The sequence below is a fragment of the Pipra filicauda genome, unplaced genomic scaffold (assembly GCF_003945595.2).
Source record: "Pipra filicauda isolate LSUMZ 115617 unplaced genomic scaffold, ASM394559v2 scaffold4_size7858003_pilon, whole genome shotgun sequence".
NCBI classification, from domain to species: Eukaryota; Metazoa; Chordata; class Aves; order Passeriformes; family Pipridae; genus Pipra; species Pipra filicauda.
In genome coordinates this window covers 6,560,857-6,573,877 of record NW_024104643.1, presented here as the reverse complement: position 1 = coordinate 6,573,877, position 13,021 = coordinate 6,560,857, and the positions used below count along the sequence as shown (strand labels likewise).

The window sequence follows — 13,021 nt, the reverse complement described above, 5'->3', positions numbered from 1 at the left end:
GCCCTTTGGCATGTGTAAGAAGCAGCTATTAATTTAGCCTTTCTTTGCTGATCAAACATGTATTTTCATGCTTTATAAGGCTTCCTTGGACTTGTCATTTGTGTAATATTGTCTACTGCAATTTTACTTGCAGTGATTTTATGCATTTGTTACACAGCAAATAAGATCTGCTGTGGAACAGGCATATGTGAACGTGCCACCTCTTTGAGAAGAGGCTGTTAAAAGGTGCTGACAAGTCATTAAACTTGCTGCTGCTGTCTACACCATTCGTTATTTTGCTGCAAAATGCTTGGAGTGTAGCAGTTTCTTTAGGTCAGCATCCCTTTGTACCACCCAGCTATCTCAATTACTTGAGCATTAATTACCCACAGAGTTTTAGCTACTTCCCCATCAGGTGAAAAAATGAGGTGCACAGAAAATAAACAATTAATCCAGTGTGGCTGAAAAAAATTCAAAGAAGGGCTAAGAGTGTCTGTCCTCTTCCTGAAGAGGCTGTTGCAGCACGTCTTGATTTACCCCCCCAGCCTCTGCCGGCTGGGTGAGATGGATGAAATGCCAGCAGTGACATTTGCTTCAGGTTAACTTCATATCCCAAAGGCTTCGGTCACACAAGATAGGAGTGATCAGTCAGGGTTTTTTCTGGCCTCCCAAACCTCTCCATGGTAAGTTTTTACCTGTTGGGGTGGGTGAAGCAGCTGTGGCCCAGCTTGCCTTGGTGCTGTGCCCGCTGCGCTCTCTCCCTGTTGGCAGAGCTGTCACGTTGTGTCACCTCCTCCTCAGATTGCAGGTGCCCCGGGCTTTCAGGGGAGCAAAAGGTGCATTGAGCTGGTTTTGCAAACTTCATGTTTTTAAAAAGCAGTGTAATATCCTTGCTTGCATACTAAAACTTTACTGGAGCATAAGTGGAACTCCTTGAGGAGTTGGTGGAGCTGTTCTAAAGGACAGAGCATGGCTGGAGACAGTCCTGTTCTCTATCCATCTATTCTCCTGTCAGGATTCATCACCAAGTCATTCCACAGGTTTCTCTGTGTTCAAAAGCAAAGAATACTGGGCCTTCAAATTACAAAATTAATGAAGAATGCAGTAACTAAGGGGTCTGTCTTGTTCTGTAGCCAAGTTTCCCAGAGCAGTCCTTTTAAGGAAAAAGACATATGTCTGGCCCTGTAGTATCTTTGGCCTAAAGTAACTGCTGAAGTGTGGAGAGGGGCTGTGAGGTCATTGGTTTTACTCTGTTTCTATCAAAAGTACTGGGTTTTCAAGCTTTGCCACAATTGGTTACAGTGTGGTGCGGTCGATTCTGACTCAGCCCAGAACAGGTTTTCTCTCAGAGTAAATATGGAAAATAAATGGACTCAAATCTATTCAGTGATGCTATATTTCTTCATTTGAGCTCTTAGAAAAAGGAAGAATGCACTCTGGTGGAGTTTTACTTTTAGTAATAAAGTTCCTGCCTTAGAAAGGAAAAACTGTTTGGTTGCTCTGCTGCACTTCCCCAGGCTCCCTTTTTGAATGTTCACGCCTTTTTTCCCCCCCCCCATTTCTTCCCTTGGATAATTAGAAAATGAATGACTGCAGATCTAAGCTTCACAACCAAGAGCTACTTCACAAACAAGAGTATTCCTTCCCCTTGTTTTCAGGCAAAGTTAGTTTAGCTGTTTTTCATTAAATATAAAACTCAGATTTTATCTGCTTTATGGACAGAAACAGTGGGCACTGCTGAAGTGTCTGAACTGCTGCATCTGACCCAGCAAGGCACCTGAAGTGAAATAAGCTTGTGATAGCACAGTAATTTATTTCATTTGAACTTGAGTTCAAGAAGGATTTTAAGGATTTAGATTTCTGTAGCAGTGTTGATTGTGGAGCTGTCTTAAGAAACACTGATAAAGGGGTTTGTGTCAAGTTGCTTTTGAAATGTATATGTGTGCATTAAATGTGGCATTATTAAATGAGGAAGCAGAAGCCAGACAGTCTTGCTCCAGTTTCATTGTACTTTCTTTCCCTTCTTGACTGAAAACCAAGATCCTTCTTCTGCTATTGAATTTCAGGCTTAGGTTATGGGGCACTCAAATCATGGCCTCGCTGTTTCAGTCTCTCTCATTTCAGGAATCCAAATGTTTTGCAGTGAGTTATTGTGGAAATAAACCAGCACAGCAAACAGACCTGCAATCCCTTCCCAGGGTAAATGTTTTATGTGTATTCTGTAGTTGTGTAAATAGGGCCAGTAAGTGACACATCCCTTGTCACATGGGAAGTTTATTTTAGATTATGGTTTTCTGCTCCAGTGTATCATCCACAATACCATCATCTCTCCTAACAATGCCTTCTGGCTATGGTTTTCTGCTTTTGACACTTGTAGCTGCCTACAGAGGTTTCTCAGTTTGTGTAGCTTTCATACATACAGTTCTGTTTTCTTTGTCTGCCCTGCTGTATAGGGAGAGGGCTTGTCACCTATACCTGGATGCAGCTCTGTTTTCTCTCCAGTAGCTTTTCCTTCCCCTTCTCTGGGCTACAGCAATGTCAGTCTTTAAATAAATAAAATGTTTAAATAAATTCTGGAAATGTTGTGTAATCAATTGCTGGAGCACCACGATCATAACGTGACTTCCTTTAACTGGAATACAAGTATTTTAGAAAGGTTTAAACCTCTTCCAGGCTAGTTAGGTGGGATTTATTGTACATCCTTTTAAAATTGTTAAATCAAAACGTGTAAAGTCAGGTGACTCATGCATAGTTATCACCTGTCTGACATGAGGGTCCTGATCCCCTGTGCCTCAGACCATGCCACGTTCTCCACATGGGGCTTGTTCCGAGCCATGTGGGGTCTGCAAAGGGGCTTTTTTATCTCAGCACAGCGGTTGCTTTCTCAGGTGAGATTTATAAATCAACCAGAACTCATAGAGTGACCTTTTCACATGGGATTACTGTTGCCTGTTTAGGTAATCTGCTGTAACCCTGTCACTATCTGTGTTAAAGATCTTGGATAAGGACTGAATGTCACGCTCCTTCTACTTGCTGGGATCTGTGAATTGTAGAAGTTAGCACAGAACTAAATCATTCTGATCAGATGCCAAGGGCAAAAGTACATGTTCTTTGCCAGGAATATGAATAATATTTTAGACACCTTGGACTACATTCACTTGTTTGAACATTTGTAGCCCTTCCTGGCATCATTTCAGCAACTGAACCATGATAATTTTAATAGTAGTCTTTATATCCAACATATAAGAAGTTAAAACTCTAAAAGTAATATGATTTGGCAAAATGGTAAAGAAATTATAAAATTTAAGTAACTTGAAAGTAAGAAACCTTTTTCTGATAATCCGAATTTTAAGATGACTGCTTACGAGGAGAGCCTGTGGGGGAGGAAAAAAAAAATCACTAAAATTGTTTCATTTAGGCCATATAGTGACTTTTTCCATTGCTTACTCTTGCATTGCAACTGGTGAGAAGGAAATCAACCTAAATAGTAAAAAGGCTGTTGTGGAGTACATGGTGTAAGAAGGAGATGGTGTTTCAGCAGAGAAGGGACTGACCATTCCTCCAGGGACAGGAGGTTTTGAACTTGGCCAGCTTTTGAACCTAATCCAGCAGTACAGAATTACCTCCCTTTCAGCTGCATAATTTAGCAGTGGAACTGGAGAAGTCTTTTTTAAGACTCTTCTCCTTTCCAGAGGAGAGGCTGAAAAGACCCTGCTGGTTTCATCCTTCATGTCCCCTGTGCTGATAGCAAAGGGCTTTCTTGCTCGTGCTTCCAGTCGAGTAGGAGGGAGAGCACAATACTCGTACACAGCAGTGAGCCTGAGAGCCTTGAGAGCTGGTTTGCTTCTCATGTAACACATAACTAACATTGAGGCGTTGGACTTAGGGCAGAAATTTCAGCCCCTCACCTGAAGCAGAAGCGTTACTGCAGCAACAAGAAGTTAAAAATTTTTTCCTTAGTTGGTAATGTGATGAATTTTTCATGCTGTGCCCTCAGATTTGGGCACAGATTTTGTTCCCAAGAATCCAGAAAGCTTAAATAGCCTTTCTGGACATCAGCGTAGAGAAGTATTGAGATGAAGCTTCAAACAGATAAAATACCAGCATACACAGCAGTAAGGCATTTCTAGGCTATCTAATGAGAGGAAAAGAATTTGAGATGTTACTGAAACCAGAAGGAAAATACAAAAAGTACTTGTCCCCAGAATGTAGTAAAACATTTCAAAAGAACAAATAAACCTCTCTCTAAGCAGATTAATGAGCTATTCAAATTGTGCCCACAAAAACTTAAAGGGTGAACCAAAAGGCAACAAATCTGGAAGGCTAATATTTGTCTGGAAAAGCTACTGTTGACCAGAAATTGGGGTTACCAGGTGTTAATTTGACAGCTATCTCGCTTAATTTTGGAGAAATGAGAAGGAACCAGATTGTGCTCACATCCTTTTTTTCCCCCATTGCAAAATGATGGAGTGGGATAAAATGGCATCTGTAGCATCCTTTATCATGTGCCAGCAATACTCTCTTGACAGCTGTACTGATTGGGCATAAAAAAACTTAAACCCCTCTCTGATTTCAGTATTTTGTTAGAAAAGTTGCTGTCAAAACTGAAATATTAATGTAGGAAGTAGCCCAACTTCCCTTGACTGTGACATGTAAATAGTATTTTGGGAGGTGGGCAGAGACGGGTGTTCAAAATGTTTTTAAAGCAAATGAATTTGGCTCATGAATAAAACAGCACAATCCCACATAATTGTTTTGTCACCAGACTAATTAAACCAGGGGTTGTTCTCCTTCTGAAAGGGGACCCGCTCACCTTTGCTGTCCCTTGGGACTCTTCCTCTCCAGGTGACAACTCCCTGCTGGAAAAGGCTTTCTTTGATTTCCTCCCTGTTCTTGCCGTGCTGCAGTTAGAGCTGCCTGACCTTTTAGAGCTCGGTTCCTGGATAAAGAGTAAAACTGCCCTGCTCAGTCCTCCGTACACACAAGTATTGCAAATAGGGTTATGACTCAGCCCTCCCCGGGGGCTCAGCGCTGGAGCGAGGGCGGGGGAACAGCACAGAGCCACAGACCAGCACTGCTTACAATTTCCCATCCTTAAATCAGCGTCCTTCTCATCCAGCAGAGTTAAAGGATGAATCAATGTACAAAAATGCAGAGCTGCTCGTGATGGTTGGAGGTGCAGGGGAACGGCAGGAATAGTACAGGGACTGCGGTAATCTTTTGGAGATGTACCAGGCTCAGCATTAGCAGACAGAGATCCAGTGCCAGAGACATCAAGCTTTCTAGAACAGAAGAGATGCCAAAAGCTCTGTTTGGGTTAGAGGATACTGAAGGGAAAGCCTCAGGGGTAATGGATCCTCGCCCAGTGAGCATAACCCCTGTCCCTGCTGTAACCTTGGTGCTGAAGAGAGACTTTGCATTTTCTGAAATGTTTAAATGTCACACGAGCTTCTGAGGGGTTGAACTTTGCTCACAGTAGGCAGTGGATTTTGCTAACGTTCTTGGAGAAGGAGTAGTATTTATCTACTTGTTTAGTGTTAAAGGGAACAGACATGCTTAATGGAAGACATAAAAGGCAGGAAACAAGTCTGGATGTGTGATAATGTCAGAGCTCTTTCTGTAGCTGATGTGAGGCTGGACGTAGTCAACTGCTAATCAGCTGCAAGCTGGGAGAGAGTTACTGGAGGCTGGAAGATTCTTCTAGGAATCAATACGCTAAATATATCGAGGAAGATACATTACAGACAGGAGCACTTCCCGTTGATTGCTGCTGTGCTGATGAGGCTTGGTGGCCCCGTTCCCGATGCAGGCGGCTGTTGGAGTTCAGTCGGAGGTGATGCTGCATCAGTTCCTGGGAAGTGGATACACAAACGGGAGTGAACTGGCCAAACTTGTTTCATGTCAGCCACCAAGTAACCATCAGCTTCCACTCCTAGATAAAGCCAGTCTGACAAAGCTTTTTGTGTAGAATGCCAAAAAAAAAAAAAGGAATTCTGTCCTTTTTAACGAGCCTGTCTCCTGAACTTTATCCAACTCCACCCTCAGCAAAAAAAGACCAAGAGCTGTAATGCCTTCTGAGGACATACATATGTCAGTTCAAGACTATTTAATAAGGTCTTTTGAAGTCTTCATTCTTAACCTACCTCATGGCATTGTGTCAGAAAGCAACATCATGGAGTCTGAATTCTAGGCAAATATTTCAGACTAATTTAACCCTTAGGAGACATGCCTGGGAGGTAGACTTCCATGGAAGTACTAAATTTAAAGCGTTGTCCAGTGTGAGAGACACCAAATACCCCTGCCTTGACGTCTTTTCCCTTCTTCTTTTGAGACCATGTGCACGACCTCCTGTTCCCCAGGCACTGTGGCTGTCTTTGAGCCACCTCTGTGCTAGAAACACTTTCCTGCTAGAAATCCTGTGGTAGGCAGCAAAGGAAAGCTGTCCCATGACAAATCCCAGCATGCAGAGCTAGTTTAACTGGTCAGGCACTTTTTTTGCTGCTTCGTTTTCCTGAAAATACCAAATCATTGTAAGCAGAGCCAAGGATTGAGGAAATAAATGTCTGACTCCAACACTTCCAGGGTATAGTTCTGGAGCTGCTTTGCAAGAGCAAATATTAATTTCGGCTGTAAAGCACAACTCAGCTGGAAGGGAATATGGTGATCAAGGTAAACTGTGCTGCTTTCTGCTCTCTATTTTTTTTTTTTTTTGTGACAAGTCATCATGTGGCTCTAAGCTCTAAAGAGAACAGCATTGAGCACAGTCACACACATTTTCCATTGATTGGTTGGTAGAAAAAAAATTGATTCTGTGTTGGTATGTGCCTCCCTCAAAAGCCAGTGTGTTATACAGTGCCTGTACCCAGTTCTATGTATAGCATCAGGATGATTTCTCTCGCAATTTACCTATTCATCAAGTGTAAATAGCTGGCTGTTCGCTGCAGGAATCAGTGAGTAAACTCTCTGTGGAATAAACCCCAGGCAGTTTGCAAACAGCCAGAGCTTCCAGCTCCTGGCTGAACTGAAGAATCACAAGTGTGAAATGCACTGCAGAAACATTTTTGCCCGTGAAATGTGTGTTGTCCTGGTGGGAAGAAGGGTTTGGAGAAATTGCTGCTTAGCAGTTCAGAGCAGGTGGGTGTCAGGTCCCCACACAGTTTGCCAGAGATGCCAGCAAACCCTGCCTGCCGTGGAAGAGATTTTGCTCTTTAGGGGCTTGAAAACTCTCAGGTGCTGTCTGCTGGAACACCAAATGTTTCACATAACCTGCCATGTGCCTGTATATCAAAATACAGCAAACTAAATCTTGTACTTTAAGTGTGTGCACTGTGGGCACCAAAGCTCTTGGAAGTGTCACCGGGTTTGGGAGGGTGGAGGGAAGGTGCAGAAAGCAACTTGGAGGCTGCAGTGTCAGCACTCCCATGGAGGTTTGTGTTGTCTTACTGCAGGTGTCTGAAAGCAATACCTGAAGTTACAGAAAGCCAAAGGCTAAAAGCATGTTCTGTGGAAATGTGGCTGTGGGTCTGTTTCCACTAAATCCACGTGAATGTTTAGAGTTACGAGAGCTGCTGTCAGATAAGGACAAAAATGAATTTGTGGCGAAAGACTTGGAGGCAGGAGGATGAGGCTTGTTCCTGGCTCCGTGGTGCATTTCCCCCGTGCCCGTGAAAGTCACAAAATCTTTTTGTTGCAGTTTCCTATTCTTAGTGCAGGCATAGGAGCTTTTTCAGAGGCATGACATCTTTACAGTTAATTAAGCATTACTGCCTTACATCCAAGGTATCTGGTGGAAATTCTGGTGTAGTATCTCAAAACAGATGGCAAAGCCAGCACAGTGTTTCTGAGAGGCTTGCTTAATTTTGGTTGCTTTGAGAAGCATGTTCAAAACAAAACTTGGAGTGAGTCTTTGGGTGTGCACACATTACCCCCAATATCACACTGACCTTGATTGTAAATGGCAGTGCCTCTTGAGGTGGGTTTGAGGTCCTCGTTTAGCTTCATCTGCTTTTTAATCTGCTTATGAAGAACATTTAAGGGCCTAAAAATGCCTGTAAATTGGTTTATTTACAGTTCAGCTGCGTTGCTCTTTCTGTCCTGAATCCGTTTCCTTGGTGCTTTAAAGGCCTTTATTGAACAGTGCGTTTGTCACCGAGGATGGGAAATGTCACTCAGAGTAGAAACTGGTAGCAATAAAATTACTGTGTTCAGGCAGATTCACTTGAGTGCCAACTCCCATTTCTGACCTGTCACACAGTGGGGACCAGCCCTAACCTGTGTAGGTGGGTGACCACCAACTCAACTCATTACTGCTGTCAGGCTGGGGATGTTTTCAGAGGGAGATGTCTCCTGCAGAAGGGGAAGAGCGAATTCCTAGTCCTCTTTTCTTTCCACCCTTTCTTTTCATCTTCCTCCTTTACTCCCTGCTTTCCTTGCTGTCTGCCTGTCATGTCATGTGCTCTTGGGGATAAGAATAAAATGGCTTTTATTCCAAGTGGGGAGAGGGGAGGGATGCTTTGTCTAGACTAAATACTTGTGGAAGTAACAGCTAAATTCTGGGATTGAGCAGGCCTAACACTTCAGCTTTATGCTCTGTTCTAGTGTCCTTATCATGTATTTGATGTGAAATACTTAGAGGCATAGGAGGCCAGGCTGCCCATCTGCCAAATAAGGTTGAATTTGCTGTAGCCACACCTACCTAGTGAATGGAAGGGTTGCATTTCTTCAGGTCTGTAAAGCATTTAAGGGTCGTTGAACTAAAGACAATGCAAATGCAGCTGTTGCCAAGATGAATTAACTTGTGTTGCAGGAACAATGAATCCATTTAGGACCTCTGAAACTGAGATTTTTGTTGCAAATTTTGAATCACAGCAGTACTAGTATAGGGTGAGGAAAAATCTAGATATTCACAGGGAAGGTGTGGAGTTTTCCCCCAATTTAATTTCTTTTGTCTTCTTCTTCTCTGCTTACAGATTCTCACAAACACAAAGATAAACACAAAGACCGAGAACACCGGCACAAAGAGCACAAGAAGGACAAGGAAAAAGACCGGGAAAAGTCCAAGCACAGTAACAGGTAAGGAAAAAGTTAATGAAGTCCTCATAGGCTAAATAACAGCATTGCACATGCAGTCTTGCATGTGCAGAAGAATTCCAATAATGTGTACAGAATTGTTACCTTTTGAGTGGGGTTTATGTGAGTGTAGGTGCTTTAAGCCTGATTTTTGTCATTGCCTGCATTTTTATATGGGTGACTGAAGCAGTGTATCTGTAAATGTGAGCCAATACTAATATATGAAAGATTATTGTAGCTTAGTGTTGTCAAAGGTGGTGAAAACTAGTTAAACCCCACCTTCCTGCAGAGTGATCAGTTCTGTGTGTGGTTCCAGTTGTTTGTCAGAAGTGTGCAGGTCTTTACAAGTTGGTATAAACCCCACTGCTGTAGCACAGTGAACCCCAGGTGGCTACTAAGTCTTCTTATAATTAGAATCGTGTGGAAAGATGATCCCCCAGAAGGGTGGTGATGTCCTGGCCTGCCACCACAGTGGCTGATTGTCTGCACTCAGTGAGGGAGTGCTGTGAACTTGTGCTGGGTCACAGGTGAATTTTAAAGGATGGTGTGCTGTGCTGTCCTGTCCTGTGTGGTTTATACACTGCCCTGCCACTGTGTGGGGAGGGTGTTTGATGCCAGTCCCTCACCATGGCACCCACACTGAACATAAACACTGAGTTACTCTGGGGTGGCCCATGGCTCTGGAGTTGGTGAATTCCACGGTCCAGCTGCTGTCCTGGCCTGGGCTGTGAGCTGCAGGAACCAGGATGTGCAGGTCTGTCTGGGATGGTTTGGTGTGGTGGAGCACAAGGCAAGTCTGTCACAAACAGGATGTTACTCAGAGGAGTTTTCCTCCTTGTAAGTCCTGACACACAAGTGCCACAGAGCCTCCATTCTGACCAAAACTTGGAAAAACTGTCCCCAGAGGGTGAGTGTCTGGTGTGACACTTGGTGAATGACAGGGAGTGTTTATGCTGTGGGCAAGCATGTGTATTAACCAATTGCTGTGCAACTGTGATAACACCATCCAAAAAGGAACAAAAAAGCTTGTGTTAACAATGGTTTCTATTAAAGAGAAACTTGGAAAGGAGGAGAGAGAGTCTGTGCTGAGCAGTGGGTTTGTTTTATTGGGGTCGCACTTGATTTGAATTTTCTGTGACCTTTTGAGAAGTTACACAAGCCTACTGTTCCATAATGTGTCTTCTTTTTTTTTTTCTTTTTTAAAGTAAATGATTGATGGGGGAAAAATCTAGGCCAAATAACTTGCATTTCCTGGCTTACACAAGAAGGATGAAATGTTTGGACACATTCTTTGCTCTCTTCTTTGCTCACACATCTATATTACATTGATTTCTGGTTTTCATTTTCGTGATCATCAGGCATGCACCCCAAAACTAACTGCCTGGTATTTCCACGAGTTCATTGCTTTGCTGAAAAACCATTCCCCTGCAGTCTTAGCAGAGTGCATTCTTTTGTAAGGAGTAATGTAAGCACCGTCTTTAAATTTCCAAACTCATTAATGATTTGACTTCATTTGTGTAGGAGTTGAAAACGGTCAGTGTGTTTTTAACTGGAAGAACTAATTATGGGTCATAACATGAAGCTGATTTTGTAAACAGTAGATGCCAACAGAGTGGAAAGAAGATGGAATGGCTGTGATGTTTTGTGAGGTGTAGCTCAGGAGGTGATATACAAACGTGCTTTATCTTGAAGTCCTTCCTTCCTCCCTGCAGTGTTGTCTTGCAGTCCCTGTGAGAAGGACTTCATGTCTTCTGGGCACTGTGCCTGATGCTCCAGGTTGTTTTCATGCCTCCATTGAGTGTTCATTTGTCCTGTGAGCACAGCATATGCTGCCTCCTTGGGTCCCAAAGCAGGTCCCCCTCAGAGGTGGGGTGACTAGGTGCCTTCCTGTGCAGGGGTTTTGTTCAAGGCGTGGTTTTGGGGAGAAATCACCTAATAATGCTTTGCCCTTCAGGCCCCTACACAAGGTAGGACTTCACCCCCCCACTGAGCACGCCCTTGCCATGGTTTTCTGTAGTGTTTCTGCCTTTCAGAACTACCACCTCAAAAATGAGTGTATTACAGTGCTGAATCATTAGATCTCGAGGTGGTTCTCAGGGAAGATAACATACGTGGACACACAGGTCCTCTGTTTGGATCACTCTTTCAGCAGTGCTCCAAAGTCTTCACTGCCTCCTTCATGCTCAGTCGTGCACAGGTCATACACAGCTGCTTGCTGTGTAAAACCAGCTGACTTTTAACACAAACTTCATAGAAATAATTGAAATGTAAACATTTCTTCACTAAATCCCTTGATTCGTCCTGTAATGTCATTCTGTAATTCCATAAATGTAAGTAATTTCTAAGGATCAGATTTTAAGAGACCATTATGTGGAGGGAAAAAAACCTACCTGTTTGTACTGAAGTTTCTCCTTTGACAGTGAAAAACAAGTGGAAAAATAGCCATTAATCTGTTAGAAATTGAAGAAAAAATTCTCAAGGTAACAAGAATGTGGGTTTTTGCAATGGCTTTTACCTGTATGGGAAATTTTGAAAGCACCTGATAAAAGGCTGTGAATTAATCCTTTAGAAAAGTTTATCTTGGATTTATAGAATTGCATGTAAATCTTCAGAAAATCCATTCTGTATTTCAGAAAAGCTACTGTGTTACCGCAAAAGCTGTGCTGTATCTTTGGTGGTTCTCAAAGAGATTGAGTGGTGCTTTAGCAGAAATCCAAGCCATTGTTTTCTGGGAGACTTGAATTTGTACCTCTGTGACATTTTCTATGTGTGAAGAGTCCCTGATTGCATTCTGAGAAGCACAGTGCACCCTGTGCACAGTGAAGAGCAGTGTGTGGTTGTGTTTGAAGCAGATCATTTTTGTATCTGTCTGTAATACTTTGACAGTTTCATTTCCTGTCCTGTACTTTAAAAAGGCTTTTAAAATAAAACCTGCATCAAGAAGGCAGAACCACTCCAATGCAGGAGAATAAATGTTTCCTGTATCCAGTCTTTGAAGGATCTAAATTGCCAAGATAAGTCTCCAAAATACCTAAAATAGACAATTTTGATTTCATATGACAGAAGTGTGTGGAGTGGTATGTAGAACTTCTTAATTTTGGTTCTTTCTTTCCTCTTCTCCCACTCACAAGATGACATTTCTGTGTCTTAACCACTCATTTACAGCTGTAGTAAACTGGGAGAGAACATTTGTGTGCCTCAGATCTTCCCTGTCACCCCTCAAGGAAAGAAAATGCAAAGACCACTTGAGAAAAATCCGTATCAAAGAATAATCCCCCTTTGCTTGATTGAGATTGCTTGATAGCAAAGTGTGTGGTTTTGCTCCTTTTCTCAGCCCTGTGCTTCCCAATCTCCTAACAAATCTAACACACATCCATTAAATATAAATGTCAGTGGTTAAAAAAATAAAATGAAACAAATCCCGTGTGGCAATAGGTTTGTGATCAGTGAGAGCTGAGAATTTCAGACAAGTAGACCATGTAAGATGATGGAATAATGGGTCCTTTGAAGGCAAGACTTGTTAGGGATGGGGTCAGGAGTGTTGGCAGGAACAGGTGTCTGTCTGCCAGGTGTCCTGGGCTCCGAGCAGGGAGCGTGGGCTGCCAGGAGCCTGAGGAGAGCAGGGATGGCTCTGACAGGGAATGGGAGCTGATCCGTGCTGTCAGCAGGACAGGCATCCGAGCTGCAGGAAGAAAATCTTCTGTCACGTTGCATATTTCCTCCATTTACTAAATCTCTTGTGATCACAGCTTGAGATGAACCGAGGCATGGAGCACATAAGGGATTCACAGACTCGATCGTCACTGGCATCTTGTAGGATTTATGGTTTCGCTAGGAAAAACACAGATTTCAGGCATTTGCTAGTCATGGATAAAGATAAATTTCCGCTCAGACTTCTTGTACACCTCCTCTGGTTTATTATGTGATGCTGAACTGCTTGGAATGATGTGTGTTGGGGGCAGGAAGAGGCAGG

The 13,021-nt window shown here is 43.0% G+C and overlaps 1 protein-coding gene across 1 annotated transcript in view; it reads left to right on the top strand.

Moving 5' to 3' along the window:
* Positions 1 to 13,021, top strand: part of TOP1 (DNA topoisomerase I) — a 65,558-nt gene that overhangs the window by 20,054 nt on the left and 32,483 nt on the right. The window contains exon 3 of the mRNA XM_027732456.2: positions 8,949 to 9,051. Coding sequence (XP_027588257.1) covers positions 8,949 to 9,051 — 103 coding nt within the window. The remainder of the gene's footprint in view (positions 1 to 8,948; positions 9,052 to 13,021) is intronic.